At 39.5% G+C, this 25,483-nt stretch overlaps 1 protein-coding gene across 8 annotated transcripts in view; it reads right to left on the bottom strand.

Moving 5' to 3' along the window:
• Positions 1-25,483, bottom strand: part of gbf1 (golgi brefeldin A resistant guanine nucleotide exchange factor 1) — a 290,587-nt gene that overhangs the window by 76,507 nt on the left and 188,597 nt on the right. For 5 of the 8 annotated variants that reach the window (XM_063070614.1, XM_063070615.1, XM_063070611.1 and 2 more), the window contains 6 exons: positions 20,579-20,633; positions 8,430-8,607; positions 7,657-7,895; positions 5,235-5,430; positions 3,258-3,481; positions 3,066-3,164 (listed from right to left, as the gene is read on the bottom strand). In XM_063070614.1, coding sequence (XP_062926684.1) covers positions 3,066-3,164; positions 3,258-3,481; positions 5,235-5,430; positions 7,657-7,895; positions 8,430-8,607; positions 20,579-20,633 — 991 coding nt within the window. The remainder of the gene's footprint in view (positions 1-3,065; positions 3,165-3,257; positions 3,482-5,234; positions 5,431-7,656; positions 7,896-8,429; positions 8,608-20,578; positions 20,634-25,483) is intronic. The other 3 variants (XM_063070609.1, XM_063070616.1, XM_063070613.1) reach the window with 1 other exon arrangement.

Raw genomic sequence — 25,483 nt, 5'->3', positions numbered from 1 at the left:
CAGGATGCTCTCTATTGCACATCTGTGGAATGACAGGAGTATGGATGTGCAAAGTCCAGCTCTCTTCAGCCTCTTCAGAAAGTGGAGGCATGCGTGAGCTTTCTTGACTGTGTAGGATGTTTTCTGGGACCACGAGAGGTTATGTGCAATGTGGGCTCTGATGCTTGTAGTTTCCACGGCTGTGCCGCCTATGTAAAGGGCTATGTGAGTGATATGAATTCTCTTGAAGTTGATAACCATCTCCTTAGTCTTGATGACATTAAGGAAGAGATTATTTGGCTGGTACAAGGCTTCAAGCTCTTCTACCTCCTCTCTATAGGCCATCATTGCTCACAATGAGCCCCACCACCGTCATGTCATTGCCGAACTTGACGATGTGATTGCTTGGCTATTTCGCTGTGCAGTCATTATGAGCACAGGGTACAGCAATGGACTCAGCACACAGCCTGGGGGTGGGGCGGGGCACACTTCTTGAGGATACTGAGGAAGGCAGGAGCATTTGTGCATGCAATCTGAGCTCTGTTTATCAGGAAGTCCAATACCCAGTTGCACAGTGGTGTATTTACACCAATGTGGAGCTTGTTTACCAAGGTCTTTGGGACAATTATGTTGAATGATAAACTGAAATCCAGAAACAGCAATCTAACATAACTGTCCTTGTTTTCTAGGTGTGTCAGAGCCAGGGGTATGACAAATGCTATGGTATCTGTCGTTAAGCATAGTGGTGAGTGTCCTGCCAATGGAGCTTTTGATATGTGCCATTATCAACTGTTCAAAGCATTTCATGATGATTGGTATCAGTGCTATTAGGCAGTAGTTATTTATATCTGAAGGTGTAGAGTTCTTTGATACAGGGATGATGGGGGCTGATTTGAAGCATGTGGGGACAGCAGCCTGGATGAGTGAAATGTTGAAGATGTCCATAAACATGTCAGTGAGCTGGTCTGGGATGTAATCTGGCCCGGCTGCCTTGCTCTCGAATCTCTGTAGAGTCCTTCTGATGTCTGCTGCTGTTACAGACAGAGAGGCTGCTCACCTGAGAGGAGGCCAGCATTGTGTTGCATGCCTCAAAACATGCATAGAAGTTGTTAGGAGCACCAGGGAGGGAGGCGTACAGTCGACGGTGTTTATCCTTGCATAGTCGGTAATGCCCTTGATGCTCAGCTGCATACACCAGGGATCACTATCAGACAGGTATTTAACTTTTTTTGTGTGTGTGTGTAGGCGGTCTTTGCCCTCTTGATGCCTAAAATGAGATTTCTCCTGGCTGCTCTGAGAGCTGTTATGTCACTGAACTTGAAGGTAGCATCCTAAGCTTTTAGTAGGGAGTGTACATCTGAATTCAGTCAGGAATTCTGGTTGGGTAGTGAGATGACCGTTCTTGAGGCACCAGTATTCTTTACATACGAACTAATTAAGTGCGTTTACACACTTACTGAGAAAAGCTCAGAATAGGAACAGTACACAAAATTATCTTCTGAACAAAATGAAAATTAAATCTTTATATATATCCTTAGGGAAACCACTATAAAAGTAAACTTTGAAAAAGTTTTTGATCAGGGATCAAGACAGAAAAATTAGTTGAAGTGCAATTCATTATAAACTATTTCCTAACTGCTCAAATATTCAATGTTATATTTTTTTTATTTCAAAATATACTTTATTCAAAAATAAATAGATACAATAAACCATTCAATAACTTTTCATCCTTTACATACGTTTCCATTATAGTCAGTACATATCCGTATTTATACCCAACCATGTGGCACTCCAATAGTTCAGCTTACCATATCATTGTTGAGGGGTATACTCCCTGCCCCCTGACCCCTCCCACTCCCACGGGTGGAGAAACCTATACTGTGGTCCTTCCCCACCGGGCCTTTGCGGTGGCTGCATCGAGTTTCAGTGCGTCCCTCAGCACGTACTCCTGCAACCGAGAATGTGCCAGTCGGCAGCATTCTCCCACGGACATCTCCATGTGCTGGTAGATCATCAAGTTTCGGGCCAACCAAAGAGCGTCTTTCACCGAGTTGATGATCTGCCAGCAGCACCGGATGTTGGTCTCCGTGTGCGTCCCCAGGAACAGCCTGAAGATCAGAGAGTCCTCTGTTACGCAGCTGCTGGAGATAAAACGTGACACTAGCCCGTCCATCCTCTTCCACACCCTCTTTGTGAACTGGCAGTGTGCAAAGAGGTGGGTCACAGACTCCTCCTCACTGCAGTTCTCCCGTGGGCAGTGGGGTGCGGAGACGACGTTCCGGGCGTACAGGAGGGCTCTGACTGGGAGGGCCCCTCTCACCGCCAGCCAGGCAAGGTCTTGGTGCCTGTTGGTGAGATCTGGCGATGAGGCATTTTGCCAGATGAACTGGACAGTCTGCTCAGGGAGCCACCCCACTGTGTCCATCACGTCCTTCTCCTGCAGTGCCTCTAGGATACTACGTGCCAACCACTGCCTGATGGCCCTGTGGTCAAAGGCGTTCTCCTGGAAGAACTTTGCTACATAGGACAGGTATGCCGGCAACGACCAGCTGACTGGGGCGTTGCGCGGGAGTGGGGCCAGACCCATCCTTCGTAGCCAGGGCGACAGGTAGAACCTGGGCACATAGTGGTACTTGGTGCCCACATACCTGGGTTCTACACACAAGCTGATGCAGCCACATACGAAGCTGGCCATCAGGATGAGGGCGACATTGGGGACGTTCTTGCCCCCGTTGTCCAGGGACTTGTGCAGAGATCCATTTTATAATCCAAGTGTTCTGAATTCAAATCCCTTCAGTCTAGCCAGCTATACAGGTTACCACATTTCACATATGATTTTCTGCTACAAACATAACATAATCCTCTGGAGATGAAGATAATCCAATTTGTTCATCACCAAGTTTGAAATACGTTTCAAAATGTAATGTGCAAAAATTTGGTGTACTGAACTAAAGAATTGCAAGATGTTTGCAACAAAATTAAATGAGAATTACCATATCCATCGTTATTGGTTGCCATGAGTATTCTTGCAAAGCAGATTCAAACTATCAGGACTTCTAGGCTACAATGCATTAAATTTCACCTACCTCAAGTTGAAATTTAAGATGTTGCCTCATACTCTCAAATAACAGGAAGCACAGCCTGAGAGAAGTAGCATATAAATTAAGACGTTCCACAATTAGCAGCTGTAAAACAAATGGCATAAAACATTTACACTACAATGCAAAGCAATTAAGTGTGCTCAATCACAAAAAGGTTATGCAATTTAACATCCCTACCTGGAACAAGTGTCGGCAGAGCTCATCTTTAACAAGACCTAGCAATGATGTATAATTAGCAATAGGTGCTGATTCCAGTGCGATGGTAAGCAACTGTAAACCCACATGAATCATCACATCAGAATTATGGCGGTCATGTGGATTGGTTAGGGATATGAGGAAACGGAACAGCTCTCGTATACATGGTAACCCATATGGAACCAAAGCTGCACCTGAGAAAGACACTGATATTAATCTAAATTTTAAAACATATTCAACATGAGCCTTCAGATTTTTCATCAACTTCAACTCAGCCATTCAATACGTCTTTCTATCCCTTTACTCTCACATGCTCATCTAATTTTATTTTAAAAGCATCAAAAGGCACCTGTAACCACTTACTATGGTAGTGACTTTTACATTCAAATCACAGAGTAAAGACGTTTCGCGTTTAAAGGTAAATTAAAAGAGGAGTATCAGGCCACTTTGTTCATCAACCCTGCATTAAGCCTTCATTAAGTCTGTGGCTAATCAGATTTTGGCCTCATCTCCACTTTTCTCATTGATCCACATAAACCTTGATTCTCCTGAAGTCCAAAAATCTGTAAGTCTTCAATATGTAAGGTAACCAAGCATGCACAACTCCATGGATTAGAATTATAAAGATGTACAATTCTTTTCTACAATAGGAAAAGCTCCTCCACATCACTTTCTTGAAAAGGTAATACCATCTTCTGAGACACTGTGCCCTGATTCTGGATTCATCCACAAGTCATTTGATAAAAGAGCACAATTCGGCAATTTGGCACATTGAGTCTGCTCCACTGTTCAATCGTGGCCGTTTTTTCCATTCTCCTGCTTTCTCCCTGTATCCCATAACCTCCTTGCAATCAAGAACCTATTAATCTCTTCCTTAAATACACACAATGACTTGGCCTCCACAGCCCTCTATGGCAACATCCAGAAGCAAACACCACCTCAGCATCTACCCTGTCAAGTTCCATCAGAATTTTACATTTTTCAGAAAGATTACCACTCATTTTGATTGGGAACAGAAAGCCTTAGCCTAATCTACTTAAATCTTGCTTTCATTAGATAGCCCCTTCATATCTGACTCAAACTATTGAACCTGCAATGCACACCCTACCTCCATTTCTTACATAAGGAAAGAAAATTGAATTCACTGGTGAATGTATTTTATTTATGGTCTCATCTTTGAACTTGGCAGAATCGGAAGATTTCATTTCAGTATCAGTATCCAATCTATTCATAACGGCAAAGATCTATCAGTTTAAGTTATTAACTGTATAATAAAATCCCAAATCTGTTCAAACTTGCCTAATAACTACCATGTCCAGCTTTAGTATGATCACTGTAATCTATTCTTGCACTTTCTCAATGTGTTTCTGTGTCTTTCTGTTTACAGTAAGGCAAAACTTATATCAGTACTTTAAGCATGGCCTGATAAGATCCTACAAAAGTTTAACTCGTGTCTTCTTGAATTTTTCACCAAGAGGCAAATCGCAGTATTTTGTAGTTGTCTTTTGACATAATATACTGTCCCAAAAGTAGTAAAATCTTTTGTGCTTCTATTCCTTTCTTCTTTCAATTTCAGGAATTGTAGACGATGCTTGCATTTCCTACAGTCAGCTTATGTATATTAAATTTAGGCTGTTACTTTGATGGTTTTCTGTTTTCTTCAATTTTTCCTTAGTGTTAACTATACTCTCACTTAAGTTTTAAGTACTAATTAAATTGAGTAATGAATACAATGATTCCAGCACTATTTCGAATGAATATTCTTATCTGCCAATGAAAAACTAGAATAGAACAATCTGAACATAAATCAACCAGACTATTTACAAGTTTCCATCTCAGACAACAGGGTAGGTCTAAAAAAGTTAGATATTTGATAAATGATCAGATTTAAGAAAAACCATTCCATCTCCATTTGATTCATCTTGTTTCACGTCAAGATATGCAAACACCAACACAAACCTTCTTTCTGAGTTGACTGTGTAAACCTAACCCCATGAGGGTTAACGTAATCCATATCGTGTACTTCATGGATTGAGGCAGTGTCAGATATTTCTGTGAGTGAGTCACGATCTTCTAACACTTCTGGAATAGATTCAACTGATGTTGATTGTGCCTTCTCTTCCTTGGGCAAAAATTCATCCAATCTTCCAACATTCTTAAAGAAAATTAACAAGTTTCAAGTCAGTTCAATTTGTACATCAAAAATATTTTGTCACAATTCAATGAAACAAACTCAAACTTCCTACATGGAGTCACACAAACAGACCCTGCAGCTCACTGAGAACATGGCAATCATTAAACATCCAGTTGAACTCACCCTACATTAATGCCCACATTGTTATTCTTCCCACATTCTGATCAACACCCCCTCCCCCAGATTCTACCGCCAAGCTTCACATTATGAGGAATTTATAGTGGCCAGGTACCCTTCCAACCCATGTCTTAGGGATGAGAAAGGTTACAGGGAGAACATGCAAACTGCAGGGAGACTTTACCAAAGTTTAAGTTCAAACACAGGTTGTTGTAGTTGCAAAGCTGCAGTCCTGCTAGCTGTAACTCTGTGCCGTAACTGTATAGTTGTGAGATGTGCATCTATTTGTGGAATAGGAACGCTCACTACCCATGAACAACAAGAGCAAATTTTCTATCATTAACATCAAGAAGCTTTTAAAACTTACTTAGCCACTGCTAACACACTCATAGATTAAAAGAGGTTAAGTATGATATGATCATATGTTTAACAAAAAGCTGTGGGTACAAGCTCAGAAGATGGAGAGTAAGTATTCACTGATAACTATTACCAAGTTAGTGAACATATGGAATAAACTATTTTTGTAGATAATAAAAGGGAAGGGAAGGGAAGTAGACAATAGACAGAAAAGAAAATAAAAAATGTCTTATGGATAATTTTTCAGTTCAAATAAAAATTAAGCAAACTGAAGAAACAAACTATACTACAATTTTTTGTAACAAAATTACCAGTAACTTACACTTTATTTATAATCAACCTAAACCAGCTCAAGGTAATTCTGTTCTTTCACTTATTTACCTGCAGCCAACTGGCTCTCAAGTCCATCAACACCATTCTGATTCCCCTACCATCCATTTACACAAGGGGTAATTACAATCCTCAGTTAACATATAACCAGCAAGTCTTTGAGAAGTGGGAAGAAAACCACACAATCAAAGGGAAATTGGGCACAACTGGAGGCCAGGATTGAACCTGGGTCCACTGGAATTATAGGGCAGCAGCGTTACCTAGTGTGATTTTCTTCTATTACTTCCTTTAGCTTGACCTAGGTTAGATAATTACCTGCATATAAGGCCCAGGATTTGCCTTGCTTTACAATCAATTCAGCCAAAAATTGCCAGCAATCTCTGCTGAAGTATAGGTAATGCTCAATTGGAAATTTCTACTTGTCCAGTGTTATAATACACAAATTGACAAGTTAAAGGCAGTGAAGAAGCAAGTGAAGGGGGTGGTATATGCACATATGTGGAAGCTACTGCTGCACTTTGGACAGTGCTACCAAAGGTCAGCATATTGCTGAGAAACAAAAAACAAAAAGGCATTAATCAACTGGAGAAACAGATTTAGCAAATATCCACGATAGGCTATTCCCTAACAACAATTGACTAGGTTCAAGATATAACCAGCAGAGTTTGGATGCCAACATATAGACAAGAATGGAAAGGCTCTGGAGTATGGTGTGATCAAACATTTCAAAGGAGGCAGATACATTAAAAAGATGACAAGGGAAATTATCTTTGTCACAACCGTACAAGATGTCCTGAATGGTTTTGTTTCCCTTCAATGTAGCTTGATAGCAGAGATCGAAGTTAAAAATTCTGGATAGGATCAGCACAAACTGGAACTATACAGTATTTTCACGGACCCTAAAGATGAGAGAATTTGAAGATGGGACTGTGCTCTGTAAGGACAGTATGCCAAGAAATTCTTCAAGGACACAGACTATACCTACAAGGTTTCTACATGAAAATGTATTGGCCAAACTAATGAGCATGTTGTTTATTCTTCCACTATCTGTGTCATAATAAACTGAGCACCATGGTAGCGTAGCACTTAGCACAACACTATTACAACTCAGGGCATTCCAGAGTTCAGTTCCAGCAGCATTCTGTAAGGAGTCTTCTGCATGTCCTCCGGTTTCCTCCCACTGTCCAAAGACGTACCGGGTAGATTAATTGGTTAAATAAATTGTCCCCTGATTAAGTTAGGTTTAAGTGAGGTGGCATGGTTCGAAGAATCAGAAGGGCCTACTCCGCGCTGTACTGTCAAATAAACAAAGTGCTAGAAACAAAAGTTAAACAATGCAGTAAGCACCAAAATATTTCAGGACAATAATTGAATAGGATATACCTGAGACTCTTGCTGACTATGTGAATCTACCATTTTCTCTTCACCTGGTTCACCGGAAGGAGTGGTTGCTGGAGTGACTTGATCAAGGTCAGTGAGGTCTTCCTTTGATGCTGTCTTTGAAGAAAATTCCACACCACTGTCTGTGGCTGGGCTTAAAAGTGTTGATGGATTTTCAGAAATAGTTGTTCCAGATGAAATAGTTGAACTTACAACAGAATGTTCCAGGAAGGACGCTTCACCTTTAAATCAAGAAATATAACATACACATAGATGACAAGATACTCTTTACTATCAACTCATTCTTAGTATGTTACATTTTGAAAAGTATTCAAATTACAGGCATTCAAGTATTTTTGTTCTCATATCACGTTAGGGGTATTTGATTTCTTATCTACTATTTTAGAGATTACTCTGAAAAAGTTTCTCCTGAATGTAACTGCTGCTTTAACAGAGATCCAAAAAAAAGATCCAGCTACTCAGACCCAAATAATAGACTATTATAGGCTGAGGTTGACTTTAAGCTACTCACTCATATATACTTGAATCAGCATCCGCACTTTCACCATCACCTTCATATGTATAAATAGTACTCTTTCACAACTCATTTAAATAATTTCTCAAAGCTAATGCTCATGCAGAATACTGGTACCCAAGGAAAATAACCATTTTTGAAAGGCAAATATTTTTACTCTGATTCTTCTGAACTTTTAAGGAGAAATATTGTTTGTAAAGTTTCCTTTCTCAGGAACAATAAATAAAAATATAAACCATACCTGGATGATTGTTCAGGAGCTGAGGTACAGAACTTATTGAACTATGCAAGACCTGGCCAGGAACTGACTGCTGATCAGATGCAAGTGCAAGTTTGTTTGCATGACGAGAAGGACGCGGTGATTTCTTCTGCTTTTTCCATTTTGATGAGTCACTCATTCCTCCCGCCCTCATCTTAAGCTGAAAGTAGAATTTAAATACATTATAGTGCAAGCAGTGTTTTAAAATACTTAGTCAAATCCAAAGATATTTTCCTACTTGTACACTTCCCTCTTCAGTATTTTTAGTTGCAGTAAGTGATAAATCAATACTATGGAATGTCATTCACTCAATGCCTATACCATTATTATAATAAAGGTGAAACACAGAACTAATATGGAAGTTCCCATAAGATTGTCACATTTAGTTTTGACCTAGCTACGTAAGCTTTGGCCCCAGATAATTGCCAATTTTATAGTTATTCATACATCAGATTTTAACTTGCTGTTAAGTTTAATACATTAATTATTACACTTTTCAAAAAAATTTTGAATGTACTCTAAAGGTGAAAGATAAACTATCCAGTAAGATTTATTCATATCTTCATTAATAGCATTCCAAAAGCAGCAAAGTAATCGCAACCAGGTTAATTACTTCTACATAACATGCTAAGTTCACACTGGGAGATAAAAGCAGGAAACTAGGCAAATAAAATCACTGTTTTGGAAATAAAAGCATTCAAAGTTGGAAATTATGAGGGTTTTAAATAATATTTATACACATAAACATAGAAATAGGTTGGAAAAAATTCTGTTAATATTTAAAAAGCAAAATTTAATTTGGATCCTCAGGAGCAAAGAAAAAAATACATCAGAGAATAACAGCAGACACATTAATCAAAGATTTTGGGTCTCTCTTCAAAGAAGACACAAAAACCCCTCTCAGATAGTAGAGGGCCTAGAATGAAAGAGGAGCTCAAAGAAATGAACAGCAGTACTGGAGAACATAATGACAGAAAAGGACCTGATGAGTTGCATCCAGGACTTTTGAAGGTGGTAGCTAGGGAGATAATGTGTGCACTGGTTGTCACCATCCAAAATTCCACAGATCCTAGAATTATTGCCATGGCCTGGGAAGTAGCAAATCTAATTCCAGTAGAATAGTAGAAAGAGAAAACAGAGGGAACTATATCCCAGTTATCCCGACATTAGAATAGAAAAAGCTGGAAATTATTGAGAATTTAGTGACAGAGTACTTAGAAAGTACAATAGAATTGTGTTATAAAGAAGAGAAAATCTGTAGATGCTGGAAATCCAAGCAACAAACACAAAATGCTGGAGGAACTCAGCAGGTCAGGCAACAGCTATGGAAAAAGAGCACAGTTGATGTTTTGGGACCCTCCAGCTGGACTGGAGAAAAAAGATGAGGAGTGGAATTAAAAGGGGGGGGGAGAGGGAGAGAAACACTCAGTGATAAATGAAACCGGGAGGAGGAGGGGTGAAGTAAAGAGCAGGGCAGTTGATTGGTAAAAGAGATACAGGGCTGGAGAAGGGAGAATCTAATAGGAGAGGACAGAAAGCCATGGTAGAAAGAAAAGGGGGAGGAGCACCAGAGGGGGACAATGGCAGGCAAGGAGATAAAGTGAGAGAGAGAAAAGGAGATGGGGAATAGTGAAGGGGGTGGGGGGGCATTAACAGAAGTTCGAGAAATCGAACTGGGAGATCATGCTTTTTAGCCACCCATTTTAATTCCACTTCCCATTCCAATAAATCCATCTATGACCTCCTCTATTGTCGCGATGAGGCCACACTCAGCTATCTCTTTCACCAATCAACTTCCCAGCTCTTCACTTCACCCTCCCCCTCTCAGTTTCACCTATCATCTTGTGGAGGAACAACACTTTATATTCCATCTGGGTAGCCTCCAACCTGATGGCATGAGCATCGATTTCTGGAACTTCCATGATGCCCCCCCCCCCCACATTCACCATACCCCAAGACTTTTTCCTTCTCTACCTTATCTCATTGCCTGCCTATCACCTCCCTCCGGTGCTCCTCCCCCCTTTTCTTTTCTTTCATGGCCTTCTGCTCTTTCCTGTAAGATTCCTTCTTCTCCAGCCCTGCATCTCTTTCACGCACAAATCCCTAGCTCTTTACTTCACCCCTCACCCTCCCAGTTTCACCTATCACCTTGTGTTTTCCCTCCCCTCCCCCCACCTTTTAACTCTGCTCATCTTTTTTTTCTTCAGTCCTGCTGAGGGTACTGGCCTGAAATGTCAACAGTATTCTTTTCCATAAATGGCTGGCCTGCTGAGTTCCGCCAGCATTTTGTGTGTGTTGATAGAGCTGTGTCAGGGTTATGGGCTGAGTGCAGGTCGGTGGGACTAGGTGAGGGTAAGAGTTCGGCACGGACTAGAAGGGCCGAGATAGCCTGTTTCCGTGCTGTAATTGTTATATGGTTAACATGAATTAATAAAATTATGCTTGACAAATCTTTTTGAATTTTTAGTTTGTGTTTTTACTTAACAGAATAGCTGAGGGCAGTCCAGTTCCTGTAGTGTACTTGGGACTTTCATGAGGCCTTTGTTAAAGTATCATGCAGGAGATTATTTAGTTAGGTGGGTATGTGAGTAGTGAGGAGCTGCAAAGATATTTTAGAGGGATATAGAAAGTAAGTGAGCAGTCAAGGATGTGGCAGATGGAAAACCAGGTATAACATTACATTGGTCATCACTTTGGTAAAAAAGAAAGGAAGGCGGGATTTGCTTTTAATAGCAAGAAATTGGTGTTCAGAGGGACCTTGGTGTCTTTGTATACTAGTTACCAGAGGATAATACGCAGATAGTGCAAGCAATTAGGAAGGCAAATACTTTGTTGGCTTTGATTGCCAGAGCACATGATTACAAAAGTTTAAAAAAAATCAATAAACAGAAGAGATTATGCAGATGCCGGAAATTCAGAGTCACACATACAAAAATGTTGGAGGAACTCAGGTCAGGCAGTATCTATGGAGAGGAATAAACAATCAGTGTTTCAGGCTGAAACCCTTAATCAGGACTGGAAAAAAATCTTTTTTCTACAGTCCTGATGAAGGGTCTCGGCCTAAGGAATTTGGCTGTTTACTGTTTTTCCGCAAATATTGCCTGGCCTGCTGAGTTCTTCCATCATTTGCGTGCGTTGCTTTGATTTCCAGCAACTGCAGATTTTCAAACGCAAACACGAGGAAATCTGCAGATACTGGAGTTTCAAGCAACACACATGAAAGTTGCTGGTGAACACAGCAGGCCAGGCAGCATCTATAGGAACAGGTACAGTCGACGTTTCGGGCCAAGACCCTTCGTCAGGACTAAGTGAAAGAGCTAGTAAGAGATTTGAAAGTGGGTGGGGGAGGGAGGGATCCAAAATGAAAGGAGAAGACAGGAGGTGGAGGGATGGAGCCAAGAGCTGGACAGGTGATTGGCAAAAGGGATATGAGAGGATCATGGGATGGGAGGCCTAGGAAGGAGGGGGAAGCCCAGAGGATGGGCAAGGAGTATAGTGAGAGGGACAGAGGGAGAAAAAGGAGAGAGAGAGAAAGAATATATGTATGATAATAAATAACTAAATAACGGATGGGGTACGAGGGGGAGGTGGGGCATTAGCGGAAGTTTGAGAAGTCAATGTTCATGCGGTCAGGTTGGATGCTATCCAGACAGAATATAAGCTGTTGTTCCTCCAACCTGAGTGTGGCTTCACCTTTACAGTAGAGGAGGCCGTGGTTAGACATATCAGAATGGGAATGGGATGTGGAATTAAACTGTGTGGCCACTGGGAGATCCTGCTTTCTCTGGCGTACAGAGCATAGGTGTTCAGCGAAACGGTCTCCCAATCTGCGTCGGGTCTCGCCAATATATAGAAGGCCACATCGGGAGCACCGGACGCAGTATATCACCCCAGCCGACTCACAGGTGAAGTGTCGCCTCACCTGCAAGGACTGTCTGGGGCCCTGAATGGTGGTGAGGGAGGTAGTATAAGGGCATGTGTAGCACTTGTCCCACTTACAAGGTTAAGTGCCGGGAGGAAGATCGGTGGGGAGGGATGGGGGGTACGAATGGACAAGGGAGACGCGTAGAGAGCAATCCCTGCGGAAAGCGGGGGGGGGGGCGGGAGGGAGAGATGTGCTTAGTGGTGGGATCTAGTTGGAGGTGGCGGAAGTTACGAAGAATTATATGTTGGACCTGGAGGCTGGTGGGGTGGTAGGTGAGGACCAGGGGAACCCTATTCCTCGTGGGGTGGCGGGAGGATGGAGTGAGAGCAGATGTACGTGAAATGGGGGAGATGTGTTTAAGAGCAGAGTTGATAATGGAGGAAGGGGAGCCCCTTTCTTTAAAAAAGGAAGACATCTCCCTCGTCCTAGAATGAAAAGCCTCATCCTGAGAGCAGATGCGACGGAGACGGAGGAATTGCGAGAAGGGGATGGCATTTTTGCAAGAGACAGGGTGAGAAGAGGAATAGTCCAGATAGCTGTGAGAGTTTCTCCAGAGAGGAACAACACCTTATATTCCGTCTGGGTAGCTTCCAACCTGATGGCATGAACATTGACTTCTCCAACTTCCATTAATGCTCCACCTCCCCCTCGTAACCCATCCGTTATTTAGTTATTTATTATTTTATATATATTCTTTTTCTCTCTCTCCTTTTTCTCCCCCTGTCCCTCTCACTATACTCCTTGCCCATCTTCTGGGCTTCCCCCCTCCTCCCTAGGCCTCCCGTCCCATGGTCCTCTCATATCCCTTTTGCCAATCAACTGTCCAGCTCTTGGCTCCATCCATCCCCTTCCTGTCTTCTCCTCTCATTTTGGATCTCCCCCTCCCACTCCCACTTTCAAGTCTCTTACTAGCTCTTCTTTCAGTTAGTCCTTACGAAGGGTCTCAGCCCAAAACGTCGACTGTACCTTTTCCTATAGAAGCTGCCTGGCCTGCTGCGTTCACCAGCAACTTTGATGTGTGTTACTGCAGTTTTTCTCCCATAGGTGATGGGTGAAATCAAATAAGGGGGAAGGTGGGTGTGTGGGGGCTGAAGTGAACTGGAAAATGATAGGTGGAAAAGGTGAGGGGCTGAAGAAGGAATCTGATAGAGATGAGAGTAGACCATGGGAGAAAAAGAATGTGGAGTGACACCACAGCGAGGTAATAGATGAAGAGAAAAGTGAGGGTAAATGAGCAGCCAGAAAGGGAAATGGAAGAAGTGAGTAGAGGAAGGGAGAAGAAATTTTTATTCTGGCTTTTTTCCCCTCCTTTCCAGTCTTGATGAGGGGTCTCAGCTAAAATGTCAACTGTTTATTCCTATCCATTATTGCTGCCTGACATGCTGAAATCCTCCAGTATTTTGTGTGTGTTGTAGAAAAAAATCAATTGTGTACAGCACTGAGACTGCTTCTGGAATACTATGTGCAGGACTAATCTCTCCAAACAAAAAAAAAGGGTATATTTGCCTTGAGGAAAGGTAGTGAAGGTTTACCTGAATGATTCCAAGGATGGATGGTTTTTTGGCTTGTAGGCAGACTAAAGTCTCTCTTGAGTTTACAAGAATGAGAGATTGCCTCTTTGAAGCAGGCAATCTTCTTATGGGGCTTGACAGTGTTGATGTTTTCCCTAACTTGCAAGTTTAGAAACAGGATTCAGTGTCTCAACAATCAGGGTCAGCTATTCAGGATAGAGCTGAAAATCCTCCATCCAGCTGCTAATGAACTTTTTGGAAGTCACTACACAAGTGTCCCAAGAATCAGCTGCTGAATCTACACAAAAGAGCCATCCACAGATTTTTAGCTGTTAGGAGAATCAAGGAACATAGGCAGTGCAGAAATGTGCGGCTGAAGGAGAAGATCACTAGTGAAGTAGGATCAAGAAGCTGAGAGGCCTACTGCTGCTCTATTCTATGTGGTTAGTCCACAACAACATCCCATTATAAAACAAAATTAAGAAACTACAGAGACAAAAAAGATCTAAGAAGTTGATTCACAGACTCAGGTCAATGAAGATCTTTCACAAGCTACAGTTTTAAAGAAAATATGGGAGGAGAGGGGGTAAGGGCAATAGTTTTCCATCTTAAACAGGTAAGATCCTGCAGATGCTGAAAATCCTCAGAAACACAAACTGTTGGAGGATCTCAGCTGGTCAGGCAGCATCTCTGGAGAGGAATGAAAGGTGAAGATCCTTCATCTGTTTTCTATCTTAATTGGCTCCGAGTAAGCCAATTAATTCAGAGGCAAAAACACAGATGATAAGGAATTTAACATTCATTATATCACTGCAGGCAATAGTGTACTAAACAGAATATGAAACCATCAATTTCACACATAAACTGTTTTAGATTAACAGTGTTGAGACCAAGTAAATTGAAAAATAAAATGCCAAAGTAAAAACAAAACAAATAAATATTAGAAAATGCCAAACAACATCTGAAAAGGTTCTGATCCTTTGGTCTGGATAGATGGTTTATTCCAACAGCATTACACTACTTTTCCTCTACTCATGTGGTAAAAAAAATTTTGAATTTCTTGTCCCAAATTGAAAGTATTATCATAACTTCTCTGCACCAAACATGAAAATAGAAAAGATGAACAAAACTTCAGTCAGTTAGCTGTATGTTAAAAATTCCTCACTGAAGTTTAAATGGCAGGTCGGAGGCCCAAAAAGAGAATGGTGTTTGAATTATGTGAAAATACAATTGGAAAGAATGCATTTCTAAGAAAGCTTCATTGCATGCTACACTCTACACATTTTGCTCCAATTTCTATGAAGTTCTCTCTCTGACTTGCTTTAAACATTTCCAATAAAATCCAGCAGTCACAACAACTGTGCTTCAATTTTAACTGGTAATATGAAAAAAAAATCAAAATCAGCTTTCACATGTCTGCTCTTTTCATGTCACTTCAAATCATCCTAAACTTTACCAGGAACTTAAATGATTGACCTTAATATTGAATTATTTTCAGCAAGCTGAGAATCTTTAAAACATAGAATAGCTTTCATATTGCTTGCCACCGAATTTTTAAACAGTGTTATTTACACTACTTTATTAATTATGACCATCCTTTTTGATAACACTCCCATGAACTATTTTTGTTAAACATTAGTATTCCATGTAAAGTTAACTAAAAAGAGATCATATTCACTTTTTCTATGAACATTACAATAAATTTTATAATTGAAAAATATTGCCAATAACTTTGCCTTCAAAAGGAACTATCTATAAAATGTTTCACATTTACATAAATATTTTGCTCATGTATTTACACCTGTTTTATCAGCATTCAGATACAAATATAAATAAAAACAACATGACAGGAGTTTCAAGGATTGTGATTTGGAGGGTTAACAGTGTTGAACAATATAATTATGGATGAACTTAAATGAGAACCAGTGTTAAGGAAATAAAACCCGAACATAATTTAACTTCCAACTGGTTTCACTAACTATGAATATCAATCATTCTGATTCTGTCCCCTTGAAACTACACAAGGGAAGACAATAGATGAATGATTTTACTATTAACGCATTGCTAAAAGTATATCCCTGCCACTTAATGTTGTTGGATCCAAGTGTTTAATTTTAATTGACAGTTTCTTTGCAGTTTAATAATCAGTTATCTGCGTGTACTTTACGTAGCCTTTATATACAGTTTAGTATGCCCCTAGTGGCTCTACAAAGTATAATCCTTTGTTCTTTCATCAAGTCTTTCCTCATTGGTCAATTTTATCACAGTGTCGAGTAAGTATTTTCTAATTGGATTATTGTTTTCTATAGAATTCTCAGATTTTTTGGGTATAAATGTAGCTGTTTTATGCTAGGCACCACCTTAAAATCCCCTCCAAGTAGTAAGACCCCACCTGTCACTGTTCTGTTCTTGCTCTTTGCTCTATCGACTCTTAATGAAACAATTGTGAAGCAACAAGTTTTATGCCTCCATCCTGACTTCAAAGTGAACCTTGGATTTCAACACCAGAATCCAACAATGCACAGTTCAGGCCAAAACTATTTTGTTACTTAACCTTCTAGTTAGCCATTAGCCATGAAGCCATCCCATAACTGTGTAGCAAAGGGGGTATATTTTGGGTAACACACACAAAATGCTGGAGGCCAGGCAGCATCCATGAAAAAAAGTCCTGCCGAAGGGTTTTGGCCAGATTAACATCAACTGTACTTTTTTTTCCCTGCCCCCGCCCAATAGATGCTGTCTGACCTGCTGAGTTCCTCCAGCATTTTATGTGTGTTACTTGGATTTCCAGCATCTGCAGATTCTCTCTTTTTCATATTTTGGGTATCTAGCTTTCTGAACAGACACCAGCATTGAATATTCAAAGGAATTCTGCTGGATGGAACATGCTGCCATTGTAAATATGGTATTCTGTAAATTTACCTGACTATATTCCAAATGTTAAAGTTAAGTAGATGATTATAGCAACTGAAACTGCAGCTAAACATTTATTATCTTTGAAATATAAATTATTGTGTCAGAAGAGTGAGATTCTCTTGGATTCTCTTGAACTTCCTCTCTCAAGGTTTGTGTATTATTTGGAAAACTACAAGACAAAATTTAGAAGAAATCTAATTCCTCCCACTTACAGAAAACTGAGGGACTGGGCAGCAAAATCTCAGAAAAAACATTTTACATGCAGTATTGTATGGAACTGCATTTGCTTTATTAATGTCTCCTAACACATATTTTAACATTATTGCTAACTTATGCTAATTCTATTTCCCAAAAATTTCCTAATGGCCAAATATTTCCCCTTCACATTTTGACTGTATTTTTAATTTACTGAAATCTAACCTTGCTCATAAATTGAAACTTAAAACATCAAATACAAATTTTCAGTTTCTATTAGTTTGTATTTGGGGCAATTTTATTTGCACCTCAAGTTTTTGCCTGTGTAATACTAATTTAAAACAGAAAATGCAAGTTCCTAATTAAAGTGTAATAATAAAGGGATATACATACTCACAAACCGTTCCAAAAATACTTAATGCAAGAATTGAATCTGTCTGTTAAATATTTCAGAAATATACTGAAGGTCTAAATTGTTGCACAACGTAGTATAATAAATGGAGAGAAATGCATTCCATTTATCTGTTGTTGCTCATTAGAATTTGCAGCAAGAATGATCAGATTTTAAAGAGTCCAATCTATCTACTCGTAATCTTTTCAAGTGTTTGGGTTTGGGTATTTGGGTATTTAATCCTCCACAATATTCTGCGTGGGAATTAAACTGGAGGTGGCAGTGTTTTTTTTTATGAGGTCGAGTTGCAAGCTCGACATCAACGCAGCACGGATGGAGAGCGCGCTCGGGAGTGGTCTGTCACTGGATCGAACTTGGGAACCTCCGTTCTCGAGCCCGGCACTGATCTCACTGCACCACCAGCCGACCTAGATTGTTACCAATCAATTCATTGTGTAATCAATAATAGTTTCTAAGGACCAGCATCTGATACTTTGGGACCAACTATTATCTCACATATATTGGTAATAAGAATGGACACCTTATCAAAAGTTTTGCTTAAATATGTATTTAATATTTGCCCATAAAGGGCATTTATGGGGTAGGACAAAATAAAATTGTCTCTTCTGCATTTCATTTATTGTAAATTGATCTTGTAAAACTGTATTTCACAACATGATTGCAAACTTGAAAGAATATTATGTGAGACTATGGCTATTTGGCACCCCAACTCTTTCCCCCAGTTCCCATCCCAGACTAAACAGAAACTTTGGTGACCTTCCTTCTATTGACATAGCTTTCATCATTCCAATATCCTTACCTGCACTCGTTTGTTTTTCCACATGATAGTGTAAGCCTCAGGGGGAAAGAATTGCAGTTGCCAGTAAATAGCAAATTAAAAGTTTAAAAATGATTATAATAAAAGGGATTCAAAGAAAATCTCAATTAAACTTTACACTAAATGTTAATTACTTAAAAATTAAAAGCATACAAAACTACAGATCCTCATTATAAATTTAAGCCATGTGTGAACTTTAAGACAGATGTTCATGCCTTAGAATTTCCATTTTAACCAAACTTTATTTGAAAGAGAAGATTCCAAGATATGACGACCACCTCATGCAGGACTTGATGCAAACCATGCAAAATAATCAGAAGTTTTATAATGAGGACAAAAGATCACTGCAAAGTCTACAACTTTATTTCAAATTACAGATCACCTGCATTTCAATGAGGCAAATATTAAAATGTTTGAACTAGAACTTCAACAAATATTAAGGTAGTGCCTATTTGTTAAAATATTGCATTTCTGCATATCTATTTCTTGTACTGCTTAAAATCGTTTGCACAGAAGCTATGTATTTTGATCTTCACAAGGAGAAGCTGGAACATTCCTCTAGTTTACATGCCATCTTACACGTGCTTCAAAATCATAAAGTTTTCCGCATGCTCACGCATTAATTTAAAAAGTGCTACGTATTTTCTATATATTGGCAGGTATGATGCATTATTCAAAACTAAGTGTCCGAGGACATAATCTTGCAAAGAATATAGTAACATAAAATTTTATTTTATAGTACTGGTGAAAGTACAATTTAAAACTGCATGGTGTTCACATTAAAAACTATTCAGGGATTAATACTGACAGCACATCAGAAGAATAAAAAAAAATTTGTAATGGAAACGTCAATTCATGAATGGATAGTCTTTTTTTAAAAGCTGATTCTGACATGAAAACCAGGGAAGTTGATTATGCCAGAGATAGGTAGATCCTGTCAAAAGTCTAATATGCTCTGTTTATTAACACCACACTAAAACAAATTTTAAGTTGTCCAACAGATAATATCAGCCAGACCTCAACTGTTGTTTTCAGGCATTAAATTAAACATCCTAATCATAGATTTATCTCTCAGAAAAGGAAAAGACTCGTGTACATTTAAGAAACTTAAAAAATTATGGCAGGGAGAAGAAAGCAAAAGAAAAAATGTTGAGAAACTAAGTAGGATGAAAGTTTCCTTATCCTATGTTTCTTTTTCTTACTTAGTCACTGAAATGTTTGAATAAGTAAACACAGTAAATGTTTCCGCAATTGCAAAGTGCTAACATGAAATGATATATAATTTGAAAGGAAATGCTGGACAGGCAGAAATTGAATTGCAATCACAAGTTGTCCAGACCGTCAAGACATCTCATGATTTTCTGCTAATGCAAATCTAATCTGTCAAGGTAACAGAAATATGCTAAATCAGAGGACAAAAAGTTGTGGATTTCTCCATATGCTTTTCATATTTTATGCACAATAACCTCTTTTCCAATATTAAAATAACTATAACAGGACTAGTAAAGAAAAACTAGACATTTTGATAAAAGTCAATGCATCTAAACTTATGAGGGCAATGACAATGCCTTATTTGCTAGGCGCTCTCAATATTGAGTTTTATTTCAGACTTGGAGCATCTACTGTATTTTGCATGTCTAATTTCCAATTTGTTCTCTTGTTCCTTTACTTTTCTCATTCAACTGTCAACAAGACAACACCAAAAATGTCTGTGCCCCCTGGATAACGTTGGTCTCCACTCTATTCATTTTTCCCTCTTCATGCCTCCCTCTCTCTGCAGCTTTAATGCTGCCTTCTCATTTTTCCATTCTTATGAAGGATCACTGACTCAAAAGCTTAACTATTTCTTTCTACATAGACACTGGCTGACTTGCTGAGTGTTTCTAAAAAAGTTTTGCTTTTGTTTCAGATTTCCAGCATTTGTAGTCTTTCATTTCAAGAACAGTAACACAGATTGGTCTTCTGTGTTGCAAGTACTTTGACAGACCCTCCGAAAAGTGAGGAAAACAGGTAGCATGACTAGATGCCAAATTATCCAGACTTTTCAAACGATTTTTTACCAATTAAAAGGGTGTTTTCCATATGTTGGGAAAACTCCAAAGGAACACTCAATCCTCAATTTCCTGTCAAATAACAACTTAGTGTTATGGCAACCTTTCAAATGTTTTATTTAAAATCCTTAACTCTTGGTGAGAAACATTAAATAAGCATAGCCAAGCGCAAAGCAGTCAAAATAAGATCATAATGCATACAAGCCAGGAAAACACTGAAAACAGGATGGAGTAAATTAAACACACAGCTCTATTTAAGCAAAAAGCCACTACGAAATCCACAGAAAATAAAGCATCAGCCTACCTTCTTCATACTGGTTCCCACAAAGCTCTTGGCTTCCTCTTTAAATTGAGGTAACCTACAGAAAATTAACAAATGTTAAAAATTATCACAGCAAAATTTAAGAGAATTTCAGAAATAACCACTATTTTTCCTCTCATTCTTTTACATAAATATACATAACCATAGCTTAGTACTATGCAATGGGAAGGGTATTCAACTTATCAAATATATATTATTGGAAGTGTAATGCAATCCAAGTAATCCCATCTTTATAGCTTTCTTCCAGACCTCAACAATTTATGTAACCACCCAATCTCTTCTGGTTTCTATTTAATCTATTTGCACTTCTACACCATCGGACAGCAAATTCTCAAGCCCAGTCATCTACTACATAAATATTGTTTGTTATTTAATCTACCCAGTTCAAATTCTGCCATTCACCACAGGTGTCTTCTGTCCCTTGGTAATTTTACATTCATGCTACAAGTGCCTAGGCTTTTAATAGGCTTCAATTTTACCAGTATAAAGTGCAAAGACAGATATGATGTTGTGGGCATCACAGAATCATGGTTGAAAGAAGATCACAGCTAAGAGTTTAATATCCAAGACTGAAAAGACAGGCAGGTGGGCAGTGGTTAAAAAAAAAGGAATCAAATTCTTAGAAAGAAGTGAGATAGAATCAGAAGATGTAGAATCCTCGTGTGTAGAGTTAAGAACCTACAAGGGTAAAAAGAACCTGATGGAAGTTATATGGGCCTCCAAACAGCAGCCAGGATGTGGGTACAAATTACTATGGGAGACAAAAAGGCACGTAAAGAGGACAAGGGTAAAGGGCCATGGTCAATGGTGATTTCAATGTGCAATGAGATTGGGAAAACCAGGTTGGTGCTGGTCCCAAGTAAAGGAATTTATAGAATGCCTACAAAATGGCTTTTTGGAGCAACTTGTGGTTGAGGCCATACAGGGAAAAGGCAATTCCCAAGTGGGTGTTGTGTAATGAACCAGAATTGTTTTATGGAGCTTAACATAAAGGAACCCTTAGGAGACTGTGATCATAATATGACATAATTCAGTCTGCAGTTTGAAAGGAAGAAGCTAATATCAGATGTATCAATATTAGAGTTGAGTAAAGGTAACTATAGAAGCATGGGAGAGACGATGGCCATAGTTGACTGGAAGGGGACACAAGCAAGGATGATCGTAGAGCAACAACGGCTGAAGTTTCCGGATTAATTTGGAAGGTGCTGGATAGATACCTGCACATCCCAAAGAAGAAAAAATATTTATAAGAGAGGATGAGGCGACCATGGCTGACAAAGCAAGTCAAAGACAGCATAAAAGCAAAAGAGAGAGCATACAATATAGCAAAGATTAGTGGAAAGCTTTTAAAATAAAACAAAGGGCAGCCGAAAAAGCAGTAAGGAGAGAAAAGACAGAATACGAAAGTAAGCTAGCCAATAATATAAAAGGAGATACCAAAAGCTTTTTCCAGATATATTAAGAGCAATTCAGAGGGTAGCACAGATATCAAACAGCTGAAAAATGATGTTGGAGAGGTCGTAATGGGGCAAAGAAATGACAAATGAACTCATTTTGAGTCAGTCTTCACTGTGGAAGATATCAGCAGTACACCAAAATTCAGGAGTTTCAGGAGGCAAAAGTGAGTGTAATTACTGTTACTAAGGGGAAGGTGCTTGGAAAGCTGAAAGGCCTGAATGTAGATAAGTTACCTGGATCAGATGGACTACACCCCAGTTCTCAAAGAGGTTAGCCGAAGAGACCTGGAATGGTTAAAGGGGACTGGAAAACTGCAAAAGTTACTCCACTCTAAGAAGGGAGGGAGGTAGAATAAAGGAAATTATAAGCCAGTTAGCTTGACTTCAGTGGTTGGCAAGATGTTAGAGTCAATTATTAAGGATGAGGTTTTGGGGTACCTGAAGGCACACAAAATATAGGCCAAAGTCAGCATTGTTTCTTTAAAGGGAAATGTGCCTGACAGATATATTGGAATTCTTTGAGGAAGCAACAGGCAAGATAGATAAAGGAGAGTTAATGGATGTTGTTTTCTTGTACTTCCAGAAAGCCTTTGATAAGGTGCCATATGAGGCTGCTAAACAAGGTAAGTGTCCATGGTATTACAGGATGAATCGTAGCATAGATAGAAAATTGGCTGACTAGCAGAAGGCAAAGAATGGGAAGTAAAAGGGGCCTTTTGTGGTTGGCCGCCAGTGACCCATGGTGTTCCTTAGGCTCGGTGTTGTGACCATTAGTTTTCACTTTATGTATTAGTGATCTGGATGACGGAATTGATATGTTTGTGGACAGGTTCATGGATGATACCAAGATTATTGGAGGAACAGGTAGTGTTGAGGAAGCAGGGAATACGGAGAAGGACTTAGACAGATTCAAAGAATGGGCATAAAAATGGCAGATATAATACAGCGTAGGGAAGTATATGATCATGCACTTTGGTAGAAGGAATAAAGGTGAAGACAATTTTCTAAACAGGGAGGGAATTCAGAAATCAGAGTGCAAAGAGACTTGGGAGCCCTAGTGAAGAAAACATTCTCCATAACTTAATTAGAAATGAGTGACCTCCCATTCCAAAACAATACGTCTAGATCTATATCAGAATCAGATTTAATATCACCAGCATGTGAGGTGAAATTTGTTGTCTTTATGGCAGCAGTCCAATACATAATAATAGAAAAAATGTGAATTACAGTAAATATTAGTTACATTAAATAAGTAGTGCCAAAATAGAAATTTAAAGAAGTAGTGAGGTAGTGTTCATGGGCTCAATGTCCATTCAGAAATCAGATTGCAGAGGGGAAGAACGTGTTCCCAAATCATTGAATGTGTGCCTTCAGGCCTCTGAACCTCCTTTCTGATGGTAGCAACAAGTATAGGCATGACCGGGGTGATGGGGGCCCTTAATGACAAATGCCACCTTTCTGAGATTACACTAATCTCACACCATTTAAATAAAATTTGCTTTTTCATTCTTCATTCCAAAGCCTAGTACACATGGATAGATGAACCAAATAATTAATATAGGTTTAAAAAGTTGAGATCCGGCACTGATCACTTCGGTATTCAGTGACTACAAATCCAAAAATGACCCATTTACCCCTGGAACATGTTCCCGGGGATAAAATATTGGATGCAATTAAAATATTGAAGAAGTATATCGATAGGCACATGAACAAAGAGAAAATGTAGAGATGGAATAATATGGAATTGACATCATAGGTAGCACAGACATCATGGGCCAAAGGACCTGTTCCTGTGCTGTAGTGTTCTAAATGTTATAACTTGGCCCTCTATTTTCTGTTAATGAGCCACTTTCCTAGCCTTGCCCCATATATTAACCATAACGGCAACCCTCACCCTTCTTTTACAGGAAGTGCTTAATATGATACCTTATCAGATGCCATCAGAATATCCAAAATTTCATGAAATCTGCTGTTTGTTACAGTACATTCTCTAAGATTCTAATAAAGTCTTATTTCCCTTTCATAAACACCCTGTTGGCTCTGCCTGAATGCCCTATTTTCTAAACACTATTACTTCCATAATAAATTAAAGCATTTTCCCAATGACAGATACAAGGCTAACTGACCTTTAGTTTACTGCTTTCTATCTTTGCAGTTTCTCAGTCCTCTGGGATCTTCCTGAACCTAACAAATTCAACCAAAGTATACACCATCTCTTCTGCCTCTTTGTTTAAGAGCCTGGGCTGCAGACCAGTAGGCTCGAGAGCTGATCGGTCCTTGACTTGATCATTCTGGCTTCAGCCATTTGATTATTCATAATTTAATGTTTTTCTGTCTTCTATCATGAAAACCTATTCCAAAAGTCATTTCAAATATCTGCCACTTCTCTATTTTTCATCAATTCCCCCATCTCATCTTATAATAGACCAGCATTTACCTTATCTATTGCCTTTCTTATATAGGTGTCCCCCGCTTTTCGAACGTTCGCTTTACGAATCCTCACTGTTACGAAAGACCTATATTAGTACCCTATTTTCACTTTCAGAAGGTGTTTTCACTGTTATGAAAAAAAAATTCAGCACGCGATAAAAGGCAGCGTGCCCCAAGCAGCCACTCTCCCCTGGATTCGGAGCTGCTTTGCTTTAACACGTGCCTGTGAGAAGCCATTTGCAAGATGAGTTCTATGGTATCGGAAAAGCCTGAAAGAGCTCGTAAGGGTGTTACACTTACGGTAAAACTAGACATAATTAAGCGTTTTGATCGTGGTAAACGAAGTAAGGACAACGTGAATTTGGCTTGTGGAAGCTGACGAAGATGATGTTGAAGAGGTTTTGGCATCCCATCACCAAGAACTGATAGATGAAGAGCTGATGCAATTGGAAGAAGAAAGGATAACAATCGAAACCGAATGAGTAATGATAAAGTACGACTTTAATTTTGAAAGGGTAGGTCTGTTTAGGGGATACTTGCAGAATGGTTTGAGTCCTTATTAAAGAACTGTGTGATAGAAAAATGCGCGAGGCTCAGCAGTCAAGCAAGCCTTCCACATCAGCCACAGCAGACGACGAACCTCGACCTTCGACATCGAGGCGGGCAGAGATAGAAGAAGATGAGCTGCCTGCTCTAATGGAAACAGGTGACGAGATGACACCCCAGTGTCCCACCACCCCAACCCCCAGGCCACGGACAGATACCGATTCGCAGAGAATGCAAAGGTAGCCGGGAGGCACACAGTACATCTTTAAGAAAAAAGCCGAAATAAACATGCTAATTAATTAGGTGCTGCCGACACGTAATTGTCGGCCCAGATCAGAGATGACGCAATTGGAAATCGGCACTGATCTGGGCCGACAATTACAGGCGGCACCTAATTAATTAGCATGTTTGTTTCGGCTTTTTTCTTAAAGATGTGATGTGTACCTCCTGGCTA

This window comes from Mobula hypostoma, chromosome 18 (assembly GCF_963921235.1).
Source record: "Mobula hypostoma chromosome 18, sMobHyp1.1, whole genome shotgun sequence".
In the NCBI taxonomy this organism is placed as follows: Eukaryota; Metazoa; Chordata; class Chondrichthyes; order Myliobatiformes; family Myliobatidae; genus Mobula; species Mobula hypostoma.
Note: the sequence above shows the minus strand (reverse complement) of the source record. Positions and strands in the feature narration are given on the sequence as shown.